Source organism: Anolis carolinensis, chromosome 6 (genome assembly GCF_035594765.1).
Source record: "Anolis carolinensis isolate JA03-04 chromosome 6, rAnoCar3.1.pri, whole genome shotgun sequence".
Taxonomy (NCBI): domain Eukaryota; kingdom Metazoa; phylum Chordata; class Lepidosauria; order Squamata; family Dactyloidae; genus Anolis; species Anolis carolinensis.
This window is the reverse complement of record NC_085846.1, coordinates 64,755,477-64,771,941: the sequence shown is the minus strand read 5'-3', so window position 1 is coordinate 64,771,941 and position 16,465 is coordinate 64,755,477. Positions and strand designations below refer to the sequence as shown.

The 16,465-nt window shown below is 37.4% G+C and overlaps 1 protein-coding gene across 2 annotated transcripts in view; it reads left to right on the top strand.

Annotated features, from left to right (window-relative positions):
* limd1 (LIM domain containing 1) overlaps positions 1-16,465 on the top strand; it is a 48,540-nt gene that overhangs the window by 13,127 nt on the left and 18,948 nt on the right. For both annotated transcript variants that reach the window (XM_003225766.4, XM_008118286.3), the window contains exon 3: positions 7,494-7,595. In XM_003225766.4, coding sequence (XP_003225814.1) covers positions 7,494-7,595 — 102 coding nt within the window. The remainder of the gene's footprint in view (positions 1-7,493; positions 7,596-16,465) is intronic.

The window sequence follows — 16,465 nt, the reverse complement described above, 5'->3', positions numbered from 1 at the left end:
TGCACATCTTCTGGAAAGCACATTTGATTTGGATAGTTTCCTTTAGTTACACGACATAAATTTATCTGTGCACATGTACTAGCCTTTGCATCTACATAAAGATATAGTGGGCCATTGGTATCTACTGGGGATTGGTTCTGTCATTGATGTTAAAATCTGTGGATGGTCAAGTCGTTTTATGTACGGTGGCATAGTAATATGGTAGCCCCTATGCAAAATGGTGAAATCATGGTTTTCCTTTTGTATTTTTTAAAAAGTATTTTCAAGACATAGATGGTTGAATTTGTGGATACAGAATCCTTGATTATGGAAGGCCAAATGACGATGTAGTATAGGATAGAAATTTAATATTCTGCTAGCAATGACCTTATAGAAGATTGGCTCTCATCAGTGCTGGATAGAATGGTTAGTTGGAATATGACTTGGGTGAGGGAGACTGTAACTGACTAGGGCAACCTTTCCCAACTTGGTAATCTCAAAATATTTTGAACTACAGTTTTTATTGTCCGGGGCCATTAATGCTGCTGGTTCCAAGTAACAGGAGGTGTGATCTGAAACATCTGGAGAATATCTGGTTAGAAAGCCTGGATGGAATCTATATAAGAGAAAAGCCTCCTCAGAAGAGAAATTCACTCCTGGAAGAGTTATCACGGAGAAAAGGTGTCTCCACTGAAGCTTTAGCACCGATCCTTGTTTCCACAAGAGGCCAAATTTTTCAAAATCCAATTATAATGACAGGGTGAAATAGTTTGAACAGGGTCACAGACAGCAAACCAAGTTATACTTTAAAATGTACCTGTTCTGACCCACATACAAATTTAACTTAAGAAGAGACCTAAAGAACCTATCTTGTTTGTAACTTGGGGACTGCCTGTATATTCCTGGATTACAAAGGGAGTACCTTTCAGTGGCAAAGTTCACTAGTACCCAGCCTTTTCCCATGCTTCAGGGAGTGGGCAGCCAGCAAAACCTACCCACTTCTCCTTATACAAATGGACCATCTTTAAGGCACTCAAGCATTTTGTCTTAAAGACTGTGTGTATTTGCAGGTAAAGCAAAGATGTAAAACTTCTATATTTTCCTTATTTTTTCCTTTAAGCAAATAATTTCTGAGAAAAGTTAAAATATATGTTGTACTTATTTTCATATGAAGTCCACATTTATTTTACTGCTTTAGCAACATCAAATGTTCCATGATTAACTTAGTGAGCTGGCATGCAAAACTGGACTGTCAGGAATGTCTATACATTTTAAAATATAGAAACCTTAATTTTGTAGAAACAAAATTATAAATATTTCCTGTATTTAAAGGGGAACTCCAACTTGTCACATCCTATACTGCACTTGTATTTAACTTTACACTATCAAGCCAAAATATTGTAATGAACAAACTAAAAGTGTATTGTTTCTCATCTTAAGCCATAGGCTAGCAAGACATTTGGATGGAAAGTTTTACTCAGCATTTAAAACACCACACACAAATACTGCTCTTCTTATAAAGGTGTCAGTAGTACCCACTAGGTGCAGAAATGAGTCTCAGATATGAGTGTCAGCTCTCTTTCAGCCTGAATTTCTATTATTGGAAGTAAGTAAAAACGTCTTCTGAAATAATTTTACTAATTGTAGAAAATGCTCCTATGTTTATCCACCTTCCCAATATTTGGACTGAAAAAGGATGTTTTTGGGCCTTCATATCTCGAACTTGGATCACTTACCTCCTTGCTGCTGGATGAAATAGAGTGGAGCTATTTCTTTACATTCTGTCTATGAGAGTATTCCAGCCATAACTCCTACTCAAGAACTTGGAAATGTTCTGGGAGGTATAGTATAAAAACACATATTTTCCATAATGTGGGCCTGCTTGATTGGCTTACCTCCCAGTTTCTGCCGCAAGAGCAAGAATTCTTGCTTGAATTCTGTTAAAATAGAAGACTAGAAGACAGAGGTGTATGATGTGCTCTGTTAAAATGTCACAGACAGTTCTGCTCATCTTCTGCAACCTAAATTCATCTAAATGGTCTTCCTCTTTCCATTGCCCACTATTTGAGGCACTATCTCATCAGAACCCAATGAAACAAGTCTGTGTCTTCAGAGGCACATTCTAGTGTAATTCAACATGTCTCTATAGCGTTTTTAACTTTCAGGCAACTTGGATAATTGTGTGTGTTTCATTTTTTCATCTGTTGTCTGAAATCATCACCACTCAACTCTGCATTTGAGGAAAAATCCTTTAATGGGTAAAATCCCTGCTTGGATGTTGACACCATGATCTTGTGACTCTATTCTTGTGAGCTCATAATTCTTTGTTGTCTTGCAGTTCTTACAAACAGTTATAAGGAAAGATGTAACACATTAAGAAAAGATTTGAAAGGTAAAAGTAGGGGGGTGACTCGGCTAGAGTGAAAACATGGGCACAAGGAGGTTTTGTATGATAGTAGAATCAAATGTTAGTTTGATTAAATAAGACACGTTCTTATTCTCTTACTCAATTTACATGAATCTGTTCCTAGTGTAATGCACACAGGAAGAAACAGGTGCAACTTTTGAGTAAATGCCACTTACCATATTAGTGAAATTCCATATGATTATTTAGCATGGATGGGGAAAGGGAGGAATGTTTCTTTTGGTCGTGATCTTACACAACAGTAACTTGCAATGAAAGAACTGTAGCACATTCAGTGAAATAGGACATATGAGTGATGGTCTTGTGTCATTTCACAACTTGTCCTCAGCATCATGTCCATCCTCATTTTCTTTATTACCATTATGAGAGAACATATGTTCTTCCATATGGAAACTATTATAAAAAACAATCTGGCATGGGATATTGACTCACATCAAAAAATTCATTTTCAGAAATCGTTAGGAAATTGGAAGGACTGTGGATTTAGTAGTCTTTCCAGTGCCAGATTCCTGGAGAAATATCCAAGTGCTGGAGATAAATAAATTATGGCTTTAATTAACTGGCTCTAGAGGAAGCTTAATGTTGTTGTCCATAGTTTTAAAATTTAAGTTGTTTTCACAAGTAACTTGTAAGAAAGCTATAGATAAGTAGAGGTGTTCTTTCCTTGTGTTTAATGTACAGTAGAGTCTCACTTATCCAACACTCGCTTATCCAACGTTCTGGATTATCCAATGCATTTTTGTAGTCAATGTTTTCAATACAGTAGAGTCTCACTTATCCAACGTAAACGGGCCGGCAGAACGTTGGATAAGCAAATATGTTGGATAATAAGGAGAGATTAAGAAAAAGCCTATTAAACATCAAAATAGGTTATGATTTTACAAATTAAGCACCCAAACATCATGTTGTACAACAAATTTGACAGAAAAAGTAGTTCAGTACGCAGTAATGCTATGTAGTAATTACTGTATTTACAAATTTAGCACCAAAATATCACGATGGATTGAAAACATTGACTACAAAAATGCGTTGGATAATCCAGAACGTTGGATAAGTGAGACTCTACTGTATATCGTGATATTTTGGTGCTAAATTCATAAATACAGTAATTACTACATAGCATTACTGCACATTGAACTACTTTTTCTGCCAAATTTGTTGTCTAACATGATGTTTTGGTGCTTCATTTGTAAAATCATAACCTAATTTGATGTTTAATAGGCTTTTCCTTAATGCCTCCTTATTATCCAACATATTCACTTATCCAACATTCTGCCGGCCCGTTTATGTTGGATAAGTGAGACTCTACTGTATATCTATATATGTCCCTTCAGCAGCCAGAGGTGGATAATTTACTTTTTCCTTCATTGAGATACAGTGTTATACAGTGATTACAGCATTGCACTAGGGCACCAGGAGACTGGGGTTCAAATCCACACTCAATCACTGAAACCTTCTGGATGGTTTTCTTGAACAAGTCACATGTTTTCAGCCTTAGAGAAAGGCAATGACAAATCTTCTCTGAATAAATCTTGTCAAGAAAATGCTGTGAGAGGATCACAATACATCACAGTTGCTTAAAATCACAAAACAACAACATTATGAATTGGGAAAGTGCTTGCTCTTTTTATTGATCAAAATAGATAATTCTGAGTAGCAGATGATATTTTGGTTCATATTGTTTCAAAATAGGAATAAACTAATGTTTTGCAGATCTTCCATTTAAATAATCAGGTATTTAACTAGCCTGCTCTTTTCTGTACCCTTCTTCTCTTTGTATGTATAAGAAAAAGGCAAGAGGTAGGAATCAGAATAGGAAGGTTGGAAAGAGAGAGAAAAGCCAAGATAGAAAGAAATTGGGAATGGGTTTGAGTAAGACATTCTACTTAATCAATGTGCACAGAATAATGTACTTCATCCTAAATAACATTTTATGAGGTTATATAGTAACCAGTTCAGAATACAATAATAAACAAGAATAAGTTACTATGAGGATTACTCAGTAGAAAAGCTCCAAACACTTTCCTTTCACACTAAAATACCTTAATGAGTCCTAACTGAGAGCCTTGGCCTCCTGCTAAGCAAACACTGTCACTTCTGCCCTCAGTCCATCCCGAGACTCCTTTTTTTCTTTTCCACACTTAGCACTTTGTCAGCTACACAGCCCCAGCTGTTTTTGGTGCTGGTTATTGACCATAACAACAACAACAACAACACACACATTGCTACTGGCCAATGAGATAGTCAAGTTAATTAGGATTGTTGTTGTTGTGTGCCTTCAGGTCATTTCAGACTTTGACCGAACCTAAGTCTAAAATTAATTATTTATTTACTGTATTTATTTACTACATTTATATCCCACCCTTCTCACCCCAAAGGGGACTCAGAGCGGCTATATGTACATACAATATATAACATTACAGTAGAATCTCACTTATCCAACATAAAAGGGCTGGCAGAACATTGGATAAGCGAAAATGTTGGATAATAAGGAGGGATTAAGGAAAAGCCTATTAAACATCAAATTATGTTATGATTTTACAAGTTAAGTACCAAAACATCATGCTTTACAACAAATGGATAGAAAAAGCAGTTCAGTACACGATAACATTATGTAATAATTATTGTATGAATTTAGCACCAAAATTTCACAATTTATTGAAAATTTGACTACAAAAACATTGACTACTAAAAGCCAAACTGCCTTGGATAATACAGTTGAGCTTGGATAAGCGAGACTCTACTGTATTAGCATATCACAATATTAGCATTATATATTACTATATTGAACTATACTACTATACTGTAATATTATATGTAATATATAACATATAATTAATATTATTATATGGGATTATTATTAGTATTATATTGTATAACATAATATTATTATTAATATTATATGGATATACAATATATTATATTATTAAAACTGATATAAAAATATTATATTATAAAACTGAGGGTGGGGGCCAGGTAAATGACCTTGGAGGACCGCATCTGACCCCGGGCCTTAGTTTGGGGACCCCTGATATAGATCTATTAAAATCCAGGAGTATTTTTTTTCTTATCTCCAACTGCAAAAGCATTGTCTGCAGGAGAGCCAGATAATAGAAGCCAATTTGGTGTTGCTATGTGAACACAGTCCTTTTCTTGCTAGGGAAGCTTTATCTTACCTCCGAGCTGTTTTATCTAGGTTCTGTCTATGACTCCTGCAGCTTTAAACCTGTCCTGACAAGCACTCCAGCTGCTACTTCTGCTTTGCAATGCTGCACAGTGCTCAACTTCAGTGCACTTTGTGGTGTGATCTGGAATTTCTAGTTAGTTTTTTTACATGTGGTTTCTGGCTAGATGCAAGTTAGAAGTAGCATTGAAGTGAATGTTTTGTAGAGACCCCTGGTCTTGAGCCAGTTTCCAACTGTATTATGGTACCTATGTAGATGGGGGCCTAAAAGGTTGGTAGACTTAAATACATTAAATACTCGAAAGATGCAAGATTCCATGTGATCTTGGAAGCCAAGCAAGGTCAACCTTGGTTAGCACTTGGATGGGAGACCACCAATGAATATCAGGTGTTGTAGGCTATATTTTAGAGGAATAAACTGTAAAAACCACCTTTGAGTATTCCTTGTCTAAGAAAACCGTATGAAATCCATGAGGTCCCCATAAATAAATAATTTGAAGGCACACAAAATATTGAAAGGAAAATACAAAACACAATCCCATGTAAAGGTGTGTATCTTTTTGCAGATTAAAGCAAAACATAACAAAGATAAACAGGTTTATGACCTGTACACATTTCCTTTTAGCTCTAGAATATTGAATGTGAATTTACAGGGCCAATTTTGCTACATACATACATACATATATACGTGTGTGTGTGTGTGAGAGAGAGAGAGAGAGAGAAAGAGAGAGAAAATTGTGTCCAATATTTAAGGCCATGGGAACTTCAGAAAATAGAAAACAGTGTGGCAACCTCAAATTAATACAGTTTACTATGTTATATTCATATATGGAATCTGACAAAAAGCCTTATTGAATTCAGTATTACTTTCTTTTGAACAGATGTGTAGAATTATTCTACTTGGTGGTTCTTTAATTGTGCAACATGACAAATCCCCATGTGTTTAGCAGAAGTGGAGTTGAAAGCTGTTGCCACAACTGTTTCATCTATTTAAATTAAGAAGATCATTATAAAACATTTTAAATGCTTCCATGGTTTAACATTTTATTTTGCATGACAGTGAACACATCTACTTGTTAACCGGCAATTCTAATTTAACTTGTTTCTAAATGCTTTTAACTTTCTTTTAAGTTTTCCTTTTTCTGCCCTTGAATACTTGCCTGTGTCTTTATGACTTCTATGATGTCAGACACCTAGTGAGGTGAATTTGGCAGCTAAAAACCTACCTGTTCTAATGTCATAGATTAGCTTTTGCCTGGAGCTACTTTGCATGCTTTTTCTGGGGCTTTGGAAGTGTCCCTTGGCAACTTATATAAAATAAAGTCAGTTGGTCAATAAAATCTCTGCTGCATGTGTTCTCACACTCCAGTTTGCTTCAGGTCTTGAAGTTAAAACAGATAATTTATATATATCTATATATATGACTGAGCATGAGAGACTAATACTAAAAGTAACAATCCTCATTTTATTGTCACATTAGGAGGTGTTTCTCATAGAATATCCATGCGATTTAGTGGACAAAAAAACCAATTTTCTCATACGTCTTTTGGCAATAGACAAAATATTAATTCACTGCAATGATACTTGCTCATATCAGCTATGCTACATAAAAGAGTCTTATCTGTGATCACTCTTACAGTACTGGAATTATAGATATGCACAGAATGTACTTCAGATAAGTATAATAATTTTACCTGCTAAAATAGGTCTTCTTGTTCCCAACTATTTCTATTTTTTATCTTAATAAATAGTAGTATACTGAAATCATTATGCTTTTCATGGGCAAACTATTTAATCTTAAGTTGGTTTCCAGACCGGCCTTTCATTCCAGAGTGTAGTGTTTCTTCCCTGCTTGGATTTGTGGAATCTATTTTTGACCAGTCATTTTCCAAAATATGCTTTCAGGAACCTGTGTGAAGTGCAACAAAGGAGTCTATGGTGCAAACCAAGCTTGCCAGGCAATGGGGAATCTCTACCATGATGGATGCTTTACCTGTGGAGCTTGCAGTAAGTAAAAGTCTTTGAGACAGGGACTCAAGTTTACAGAAAATGTGTGGTCTTTTAAAACTCCCATGCAAAAAGAAACATTATGGATCTACTGCCAGAATCCAGCAAATCCAGGTATTTCCTCAAGTATAGACACTGGCAGGAGCCCCCTACAAATCGGAGTGACCTAAATTGCTGCTTTACCTCTTATAGGTATTTTTCTTGTACATCCAGTTCTGCAGTTGCATGAAGGTGGAATAGGAGAACTTCAGCAGTTTACTGGTTTGCAGTCAGTTGTATGATCCAGGAATCTCTCTGGCTGTACATTGTGTTCTGCATGGGGCCAGAATCCCAGTCTGTCACCTGGACAAACAGACTTAACTCCAGAATTCAATAAAGTTTAGGGAAGTGATTGGTAGGTATAAAAAGCAGGAAAGAGGGTCACCTTTTGGAGGATTCACTAACAACTTGGAGTCATCCCAGGAAATAATATGGAATTTTCCAAAGCGGTGGCGTGACTTCTGCTCTCATGCTTGCAATGTCTATATTATTTTAATTGGAAGGGACGTGAATCACATGGTGAATTCCTGGATTATTTATAAATGCCTGCTGCTACTTTCGCCTGTTTTCTTATGGATTGTGTTTCTGAAGCAATACAACTGTGCTTGGAATTCAAAATCATAGACTAAGAAGAGACAACTTCTTCAACCTCAGTTATCCAATTTTCCCAGTTAAGTATTTTACAGCCAAAGTATCCTGGGAATACATCAGTGCCCAGCTGGGCTTCAGAAGAATGAAGATTTTTCTGGCCCTCACTGTCACCTCTCCACTGCAAATGACGCAAAGCAGTGTAGTTTAAAACACTTGCATTTTAAAACAAAATTTGTGAGGATACCTTATTGCAGAGCAAATTCACAGTCTAATCAGTTTTCAAAATAGGTACATACTTCTATGTACCTTACTTAAAAGTAAAAGTATTTAATAACATGGACCTCTTTACAACCCCACTGAATTTTGGCTGCAGCAAAGTACTGCAGGTTCTGCAGAAGAGAGATTGTTTCTTATCTGTATGGATGTTGTTCACTTTCAGTATAGAATTAGCAAGCAAAGTAAACCCTTTTTTTCAATTCTGGTTGATGCCATCCTTTTCAAGAATTTAGAAATTATTCCAGGCCTTCTGCATTATTAGGGGAGAGGTTATCATGTATTCTCTCACTTTATCCTGTCTCTCTACAACAGTGGTTCTCAACCTTTGGGTCCCCAACCTTTTGGCTTACAGCTCTCAGAAATCCCAGCCAGTTTGCCAGCTGTTAGGATTTCTGGGAGCTGAAGGCCAAAACATCTGGGAACCCACAGGTTGAGAACCACTGCTCTACAGATTTTAGGTAAAGAACTGATTCAAAGTAAGGAGCTGATTTCTTAATTCACCCTTAATATTAAAAAGATGACAACATGGGATTAGAATTTGAGTGCTCCAACCACATATCACCAGTTTCATTCCATTAGACAGCTATTTCAGTTGTACTTATGTGTGTTTCAAGTGATAGGATATCTATTGAGTAGTCATAAAGACCACTGGGTTATTAGTGTACATGACAGGTTCCGCTCACTACAGCTCCCTGCAAACTTAGATCCCATTCTTCCTTGTATTTCGAGTTTCTGTTAATGCTTCTTTGCTGCAGGGGATGTGATTTATATAAGTCTCTAAATTTAATCATACTTTACAGCATTACATAAGCATTTCTATAATATTAATTGAAACTCAAATTCTTTTCATCTTAGATCTGTTTCCAAGTCACATAAAAGTTTGTTTTGATTTTCACTGTTGATACCAAAATTTAAATATCTCTAATTATATATAATGGGAACGACTGTCACATGCCAGTTGATACTGTAACTCAAATAGAAACTAAATAATGTTTAGCTCCTAGATACGATATCCAATAGTGTGGATCTATCACTGATTTTCAATTTGAAAAAAACAAAGCAAAGTATTCTCCCCACAAAAAAGGATCCCACCTCTCCCATGCATATTTATACTTCGAATTTCCTCCCCTTCCAAATATTTATTTATTTATTATTCAAACTCCCCTAGGGCTCGGGGCGGCTTACAAGAACAGGCTAAAATCTAAGCAATTTAAAAACAGCAAAAATATCATATTCTGGATTTTCCTAAAATAATTGTGCCATAGTTAATACAGAGGAGTCTCAGTTAACTAGCACCCATGGGGATTGGTAGTTGCCAATAATGTAGTTTCTGGTTGCTTGAGGATTACTGTTAAAAATAGACCTAACTAATTCAATACGCTATACTGTACCATACCGTGCTGTACCATACCATATCATAAACTGACTTAATATTAATAGAGACAGTAATTAAAAGCAAATAAAGACAACGGTAACTTTTTGTAACACTGTTTTACTGTATTATAAAAACAGATTTTTGAATGCAGTATTATTTTTTATTTTTTTGCCAGTTGCTTGAGAGTTCCAGTTAATTGAGAGTCTACTGTACATTGTTCATCAGACTCAATCAGAAACTTTTCATAGTGTTTTTATGGTGAAGAATCTCTGCAAATGGGAAGGGATTCTGGTGTGGTCACTGAACCCAGCACTTAATAGAAAGTAAATATGTTTTTAAGGACAGCACTGATTTTTTAAATTTATGTTTGTTGTATTCCTTTATTGCTTCCCAGCCCGGATAGACTCCCAAGGTGATGACAAAGTAAACTGCCAGTATTTAAAAAATAGAAGGATAAAAACATTTTTAAAAACACGTTAAAATGCTCATTAAAAACTCCTAAATGCAGCCTGAAAACAATCTTAGAATTAGTTTGGTGGGTACACATAGCAGCTCCTTAACACCAGTTTCAGACATTGAATGCCATGCAGGACAGCACTCTTTCTACCGCCAGCTGGAAACTTTAAATGGATGGGACAATCCAAACTTCCTTGGGTAGGGTCTTCCACAGTTGAGTTACTGCTGCAAAGAAAGCCCCGTTGTGTGTATCCACCAACCTAATTTCATGGGTTTGGGGTCATGCAACACAATCCCTGTTTCTGACATTTGGAGAGGAACATCAGTACTCTATTGTCTGAAAATACTGCCTGCCTTGACTGCCACTGCTAATCAGTTAATTAGGAAGCTGATTTAAACCATGTCAGTTATCTTGTCCATCTAGTCACATTGCTTCCAAAGTCTCAGGCAGAGAGAAGCCTTTCCTAGTACAACTGTCTGTTTTCTCTTAACAGAGGATGGCTGGGATGAACCTTGAACTTTTTGTCTGCAAAGCATGACAACCGAGCTACGATCCTCCCAGAAAAAAGGCATTTTTGGATAACATTTACCAGAATGTCTGGGGCTGGAGTGTTTAGGGACTTGTAGTCTCATCAAGGAGATTATCAAAACACTGGATCCCTTGTTGAATTATGACAACTATTTTCTTGAAACAGTTTGCAAGTTGTGTTGTTGAAGGCTTTCATGGCTGGAATCACTGGGTTGCTGCGAGTTTTCTGGGCTGTATGGCTGTGTTACAAAAGTATTCTCTCCTGATGTTTCACCCACATCTATGGCAGGCATCCTCAGAGGTTGTGAAGTCTGTTGGAAACTAGGCAAGTGGGGTTGATATATCTGTGGCAGGTCCAGGGTGGGAGAAATAACTTGTCTGTTGGAGGCAAGTGTGAATTTTGGAATGAATAACCTGCTTACAAGGAAGAATGCTCCGGTTTCATATTTATTTGAGGATTTGTCTTTGGATTCAAGCATAAATGCTTTGCATACCTATACACTATTATTTCACAGCACACAACAAGGTTAAGCCTCCATATGAAAAAGGCTCTGGGCTGAAAAAAAATACTATGAAGTCTATTGTTGTAAGTGCTTGTAAAGCCAAAATCTCTGCCGACATATGGTATTTGGGAGTTTTGAGAGAAAGGGGGCAGTCTTGGTTGTGACAGTGGTGGAGCTCTGCCCAAGCGCCAGACTGGAAGGCTGGCAAGTGTTGTCTCACCAGCATATCAAGAAGGGAAGGGTGAGAAGAGACATGATAGCCATGTATAAATATGTGAAAGGATGTCATAAAGAGGAGGGAGCAGGCTTATATTTTTCTGCCCTGGAGACAGGGACTCGGAACAATGGTTTCAAATTACAGTAAAAGAGATTCCACATTAGGAAGAACCTCCTGACCATAAGAGCTGTTCAACAGTGGAACTCTCTGCCTCAGAGTGTGGTGGATGCTCCTTCCTTGGAGACTTTTAAACCGAGGCTGGATGGTCATTTGTCGGGGGTGCTTTGATTGTGCTTTTTCTATATGGCAGGGGGTTAGAATAGATGGCCCATGTGGTATCTTCCAACTCTAAGATATTAGATACCTTCTTACAGAAGCTTGGAAAAACCTATATTCACACAACCAGCAGTTGTTCAAGCATAGTTTCATTCTAGCCTTGGCTTTCCATATAAATTGCTGGTGCCAGGTGCACACCCTTTTAAAAATGCACATGCACTGCAGAACATAACGTGTAACAAGCACTTCTTTTTCCAGTTATTCTATGGTGCCATCGTGCAAATGATTTTTTTTTTTTGCGTTCCATTTTCAACATAAAGATTGGTTTTGTCTCTATAGATTGTTTAACATTTTTAAGGATTCCAGCTCAAGTTAATTTGGAATATTGTTTCTGGGAGTAGCTGTGCCCCATTTATCTTTATCACCATTTTTGTGGCAGAAACCTTTTTCATAAGAAAAAAATAAGTTATGCTGTTTTTGCATACTTAATTAGGTGATCCCTCATTGTCTGAGTATAATGGCCTTCCAAGTGTAGTGTCCTGGCAGTGGGTACGTAGGTGACTATGGAGTCCTTCACCCACATGTTCTTCCACAGTGAGAACATTGGTTACCAGGTGGAAGGCAGTCCCGGTCAGGGTTGGCTTGACGCACCTTCCTCTTGGCACTTTATTAATGACAATCCATGCAGATGTGTCTGTAGATGTGCCTATTGGTATCTGCAAATATATTGTAGTTGTATAGAAGAAAGGAGTAATAACCAACAGTAAAAACAGGATCATTTGTGCCTCTTCAAATTCCACAGCACTACTGGTCACAGCTGACCTCCAGCTAGAGTGCTCAAGGGCCAGGGTTTCCCAGTTCTCGGTGTCTATGCCATAGTTTTTAAGATTAGTTTTAAGTCCATCTTTAAATCTCTTTTCCTGTCCACCAACATTCTGTTCTCCATTCTTGAGTTGGGAGTATAGTAATTGGTTTGGGAGACGGTGATCAGGTATTCGGACAACGTGGCCAGTCCAGCGGAGTTCATGGCATAGGAGCATTGCTTCAGTGCTGGTGGTCTTTGGTTCCTCCAGCACGCTGACATTTGTCCACCTGTCTTCCCAAGAGATTTGCAAGATTTTTCGGAGGCAACATTGATGGAATCATTCCAGGAGTTGAGTATGACGTCTGTAGACCACGTTTCGCAGGCATATAACAGGGTTGGGAGGACAACAGCTTTATAAACAAGCACCTTGGTATCCCTATGAATCTCCTGATCCACAAACACTCTCTGCTTCATTCGGAAGAATGCTGCACTTGCAGAGCTCAGGCAGTGTTGTATTTCAGTGTCAGTGTTGCTGTGCAACCAGTGTATCTAATTCAGTGAACTGGGCATGCTGCTTTTTGAAGAATTGACTTTTCCTATACGTGAACCTCTTCTTTTACACATAGTCTTCTCAATACTGGCCTTAATTCATAAATCATTAAAGATCCAGTCTATATCATCATGACAAGCATTTTGCAGGGATATTTTACATCTTACATGATTGAAATTCAGTTGCCAGAAAGCCTGTAACCTTCTGATACTTTCGGTCTAGTTTCACACATTCGTTTTGAACTTAGAATACGTTTTCAGTGGTGTTCCTTCCCACCCATAAAGCTGCTTAGACGTGGCATTTTTGTATCATATGTTTCTCATATTTTGAGCTATGTGAATCATGAGATCATAAGTGGAATGAGAGGAGCCAAAAGCAAAAAGTGCAGAGGAAGTATTTGAAATGACTGAAAGATGTTAAGACGTTAAAAAGGATTTAAACCTTTTTTTAAAAAGGTTTTGAGATGCTGTGGCAAAGGATGTTCCAGATGTTAGATAAATCATAAAACCCATTATCTGAGCCAAAAATGGTTGTCTTAGAGAAAAAATGAGTTATGTTAGGAAATAATATATTTTATTTGGCACTCATTTCTTAATAATCGAGGTAAAAATGATGCTTGAGGAAAAGATGTGTTGCTAAATGTGGGGAGTACCTTTGCTAGGTTAAAATGATAAATGCTTCTGCTGTATGTGTTCTGGAATGCTGAATTGGAGATGTAATGTTTTGAAATAAACATCTTGATCACTGCCCCCAAACTTTCCTCTAAGCCTCCACTTTCAAAGATAGAAATTTATTTGCTTCAAACATCAGCCAATGCAATTTGTATTCAATCATAAAAATAAATATTCAACAATTAAGCAAAAAAGTGTCAGCTTTAAAGGTACTTGGGTGACCATATTCCCTCCCTAATGCCAGTTTCTTTAGTTCATATTGCTCATGATGATATGGTGAACCTATTGCTTTAATATATTTCATTTTATTTTAATGGTGCAATGTCAAAAGCAAAGATGAAACAACCACTGTATGTAGAACGTAAATACCCTGAGATCGTCTGGAGAGGCTCTCCTCTCGCTCCCACCTTCGTCCCAAGCGCAACTGGTGGGGACGAGGGAGTGGGCTTTCTCGGTAGTGGCCCTCCGGCTCTGGAATCCCTTGCCAAAGGAGATTAGGCAAGCCCCTACTCTATCCTCCTTTCGCAAGGAGTTGAAAACCTGGTGGTTTCGGCGGGTCTTTGAATAATTTTCTCTGGTGTACTGCCAACCCCTGGCCTGTAAACATGCTGTACAAGGATCATCTATCCCTAATATAATGGTCCATGTCAACCCATCTGATTATGTATTCTTGTTCCTTCTGGTTGTTGTGATTATTTCTTATGGTCTTCACTGTTTTATGAGTTGTATAGGTATTTAATTTTGTTTAATAATGTGTGTATTGTGTTGCTTGTAATGTATGTTGCTGTTTTTATGCTTGTAAACCGCCCTGAGTCCCTTCGGGGAGAGAGGGCGGTATATAAATAGAGTTGTACTTACTTACAGTTACTGTATATATTAACTGGGTGTAGTTTCTTGTTATTGTAATGTCTGTCAAGATGGTTAGAATGTTTTCCCCATTTTTTAACTACCACTACCATCATCCTTCAATCTCAGGCACTCTGGCTATCCTCCAGCACTGGAATCTACTTATCTGGATGTCTTCGAAAATATACTGGGGATGATCTAGCTAGAGCTCTTACGTTGAGAAAACGGGTCAGACTTGGTGGCCTATAGGCTTCCTTCCAAATCAATGATTCTGTGAAGTCCAATGTGATACATCTGGAAGATTCCAGTTCCATTCCAATATTTATTATTCACTACATGAGTATTTGGAACACATATGGCACATTGCTAGCAGAATTCATATTCAAACTAGTACCTCCTCAGCTTCAAGAGCTTAAAGGTCTTCCCAAATGCATTAATATGCATTTGGCACCTGCCTTATTATGCGAATGTCTTCAGAGACAATTCAAATGCTGAGAAGCAGTATTTTGTCATCTGCTTTGCATACTGTGGTTTGTTTTTTAAAATAACAAAATAGATTTTTGGAAAAGCAATACATAAATAGGAACCATTCAATAGTGCAAGGGATTGAAGCAGACTAGACATGGAAACTTCCATCCCATTTGCCATTTGGCTGATATATGCAGAAGACCATGTTGAGACCAAATTATATACAATTCCAAGTTCATGTAAAGAAATATTTGGTGTACTTTGCTTCTTTCTAGTTAGCTTCAAGATGAGAGACTCTTTGTTTGATATTACAGAGGTCAAAAGTTTAAGTTCATTTTGATTATATGGGTTCTGCCATCCGCTGGGTAAAGGGAGGCTTCTGGGACATGAAAATATGTTACTGCAAGTCTTTTAAGTACCAAGTAGAGGCAGCAGCATTCGAAAAGCTTCTTGTTGTTTAAATGAAATGGTAGTACATAAAGGACAAGCATCAAAGATTTAATAACTAGCTGCAAAAGAAAACATGTCCTGTAATTATGGCCAGTAAGACGGACAGCAAAATACCAACATTACTTTAATTTCATGAAGTTTGTCTAGTGATGAAATAGCTGAGTGTCAAGTATTTTTAGAGCCCAAAGGTCAGCATCAGTTGAACTGTAGTAATAATTAGCTCTCTTTTGAGGGTGGTCCATAAATCTTGCTGTCTGACACATATATTAAGGGATACCACAGTAGACTTATTCTAAGGCAGTGTTTGTTTATAAAAAAGCACTGTATGGCTAGATGTAGTATGAATAAAATATAGTCTCTGCTTCTTAACATTTCCTTATGTCCTTATTTTAAGAGAGTAATACACTTCCCAGGCCACAATGCACTGCTTTGGGCATATTATGTTTTGTGGAGGCCTTTGGTGGATTTGCCTGCGATGCCAGCAGAGAGGTCAGGTCTGTCTTCATCCTGATTTTTGTTGGATGTCTGTCCAAAGGACTTAGACTTGCTGTCTTTGTCATACTTAGAATAATTGCACTGAAAGCAGTGGGGCTTAAGCAATTTTCTAAGTATGGGTATGCTTTCATCCACCCTATATTCCATTTATGCTCTAGTTTTCCCAGTAACAATGTCAGCACAGACCTTAACCTGGCATCTGTGGTATTTTGCTTTTGTTTTGAACTTTGTGTGTAGATGAGGGCAAGGTCAAAGAAATGAAGCAGAAAGGAGCAACATTGGAAGAAAGAATACATTATAAAATTGTCAAGAGCTCAGGTTTC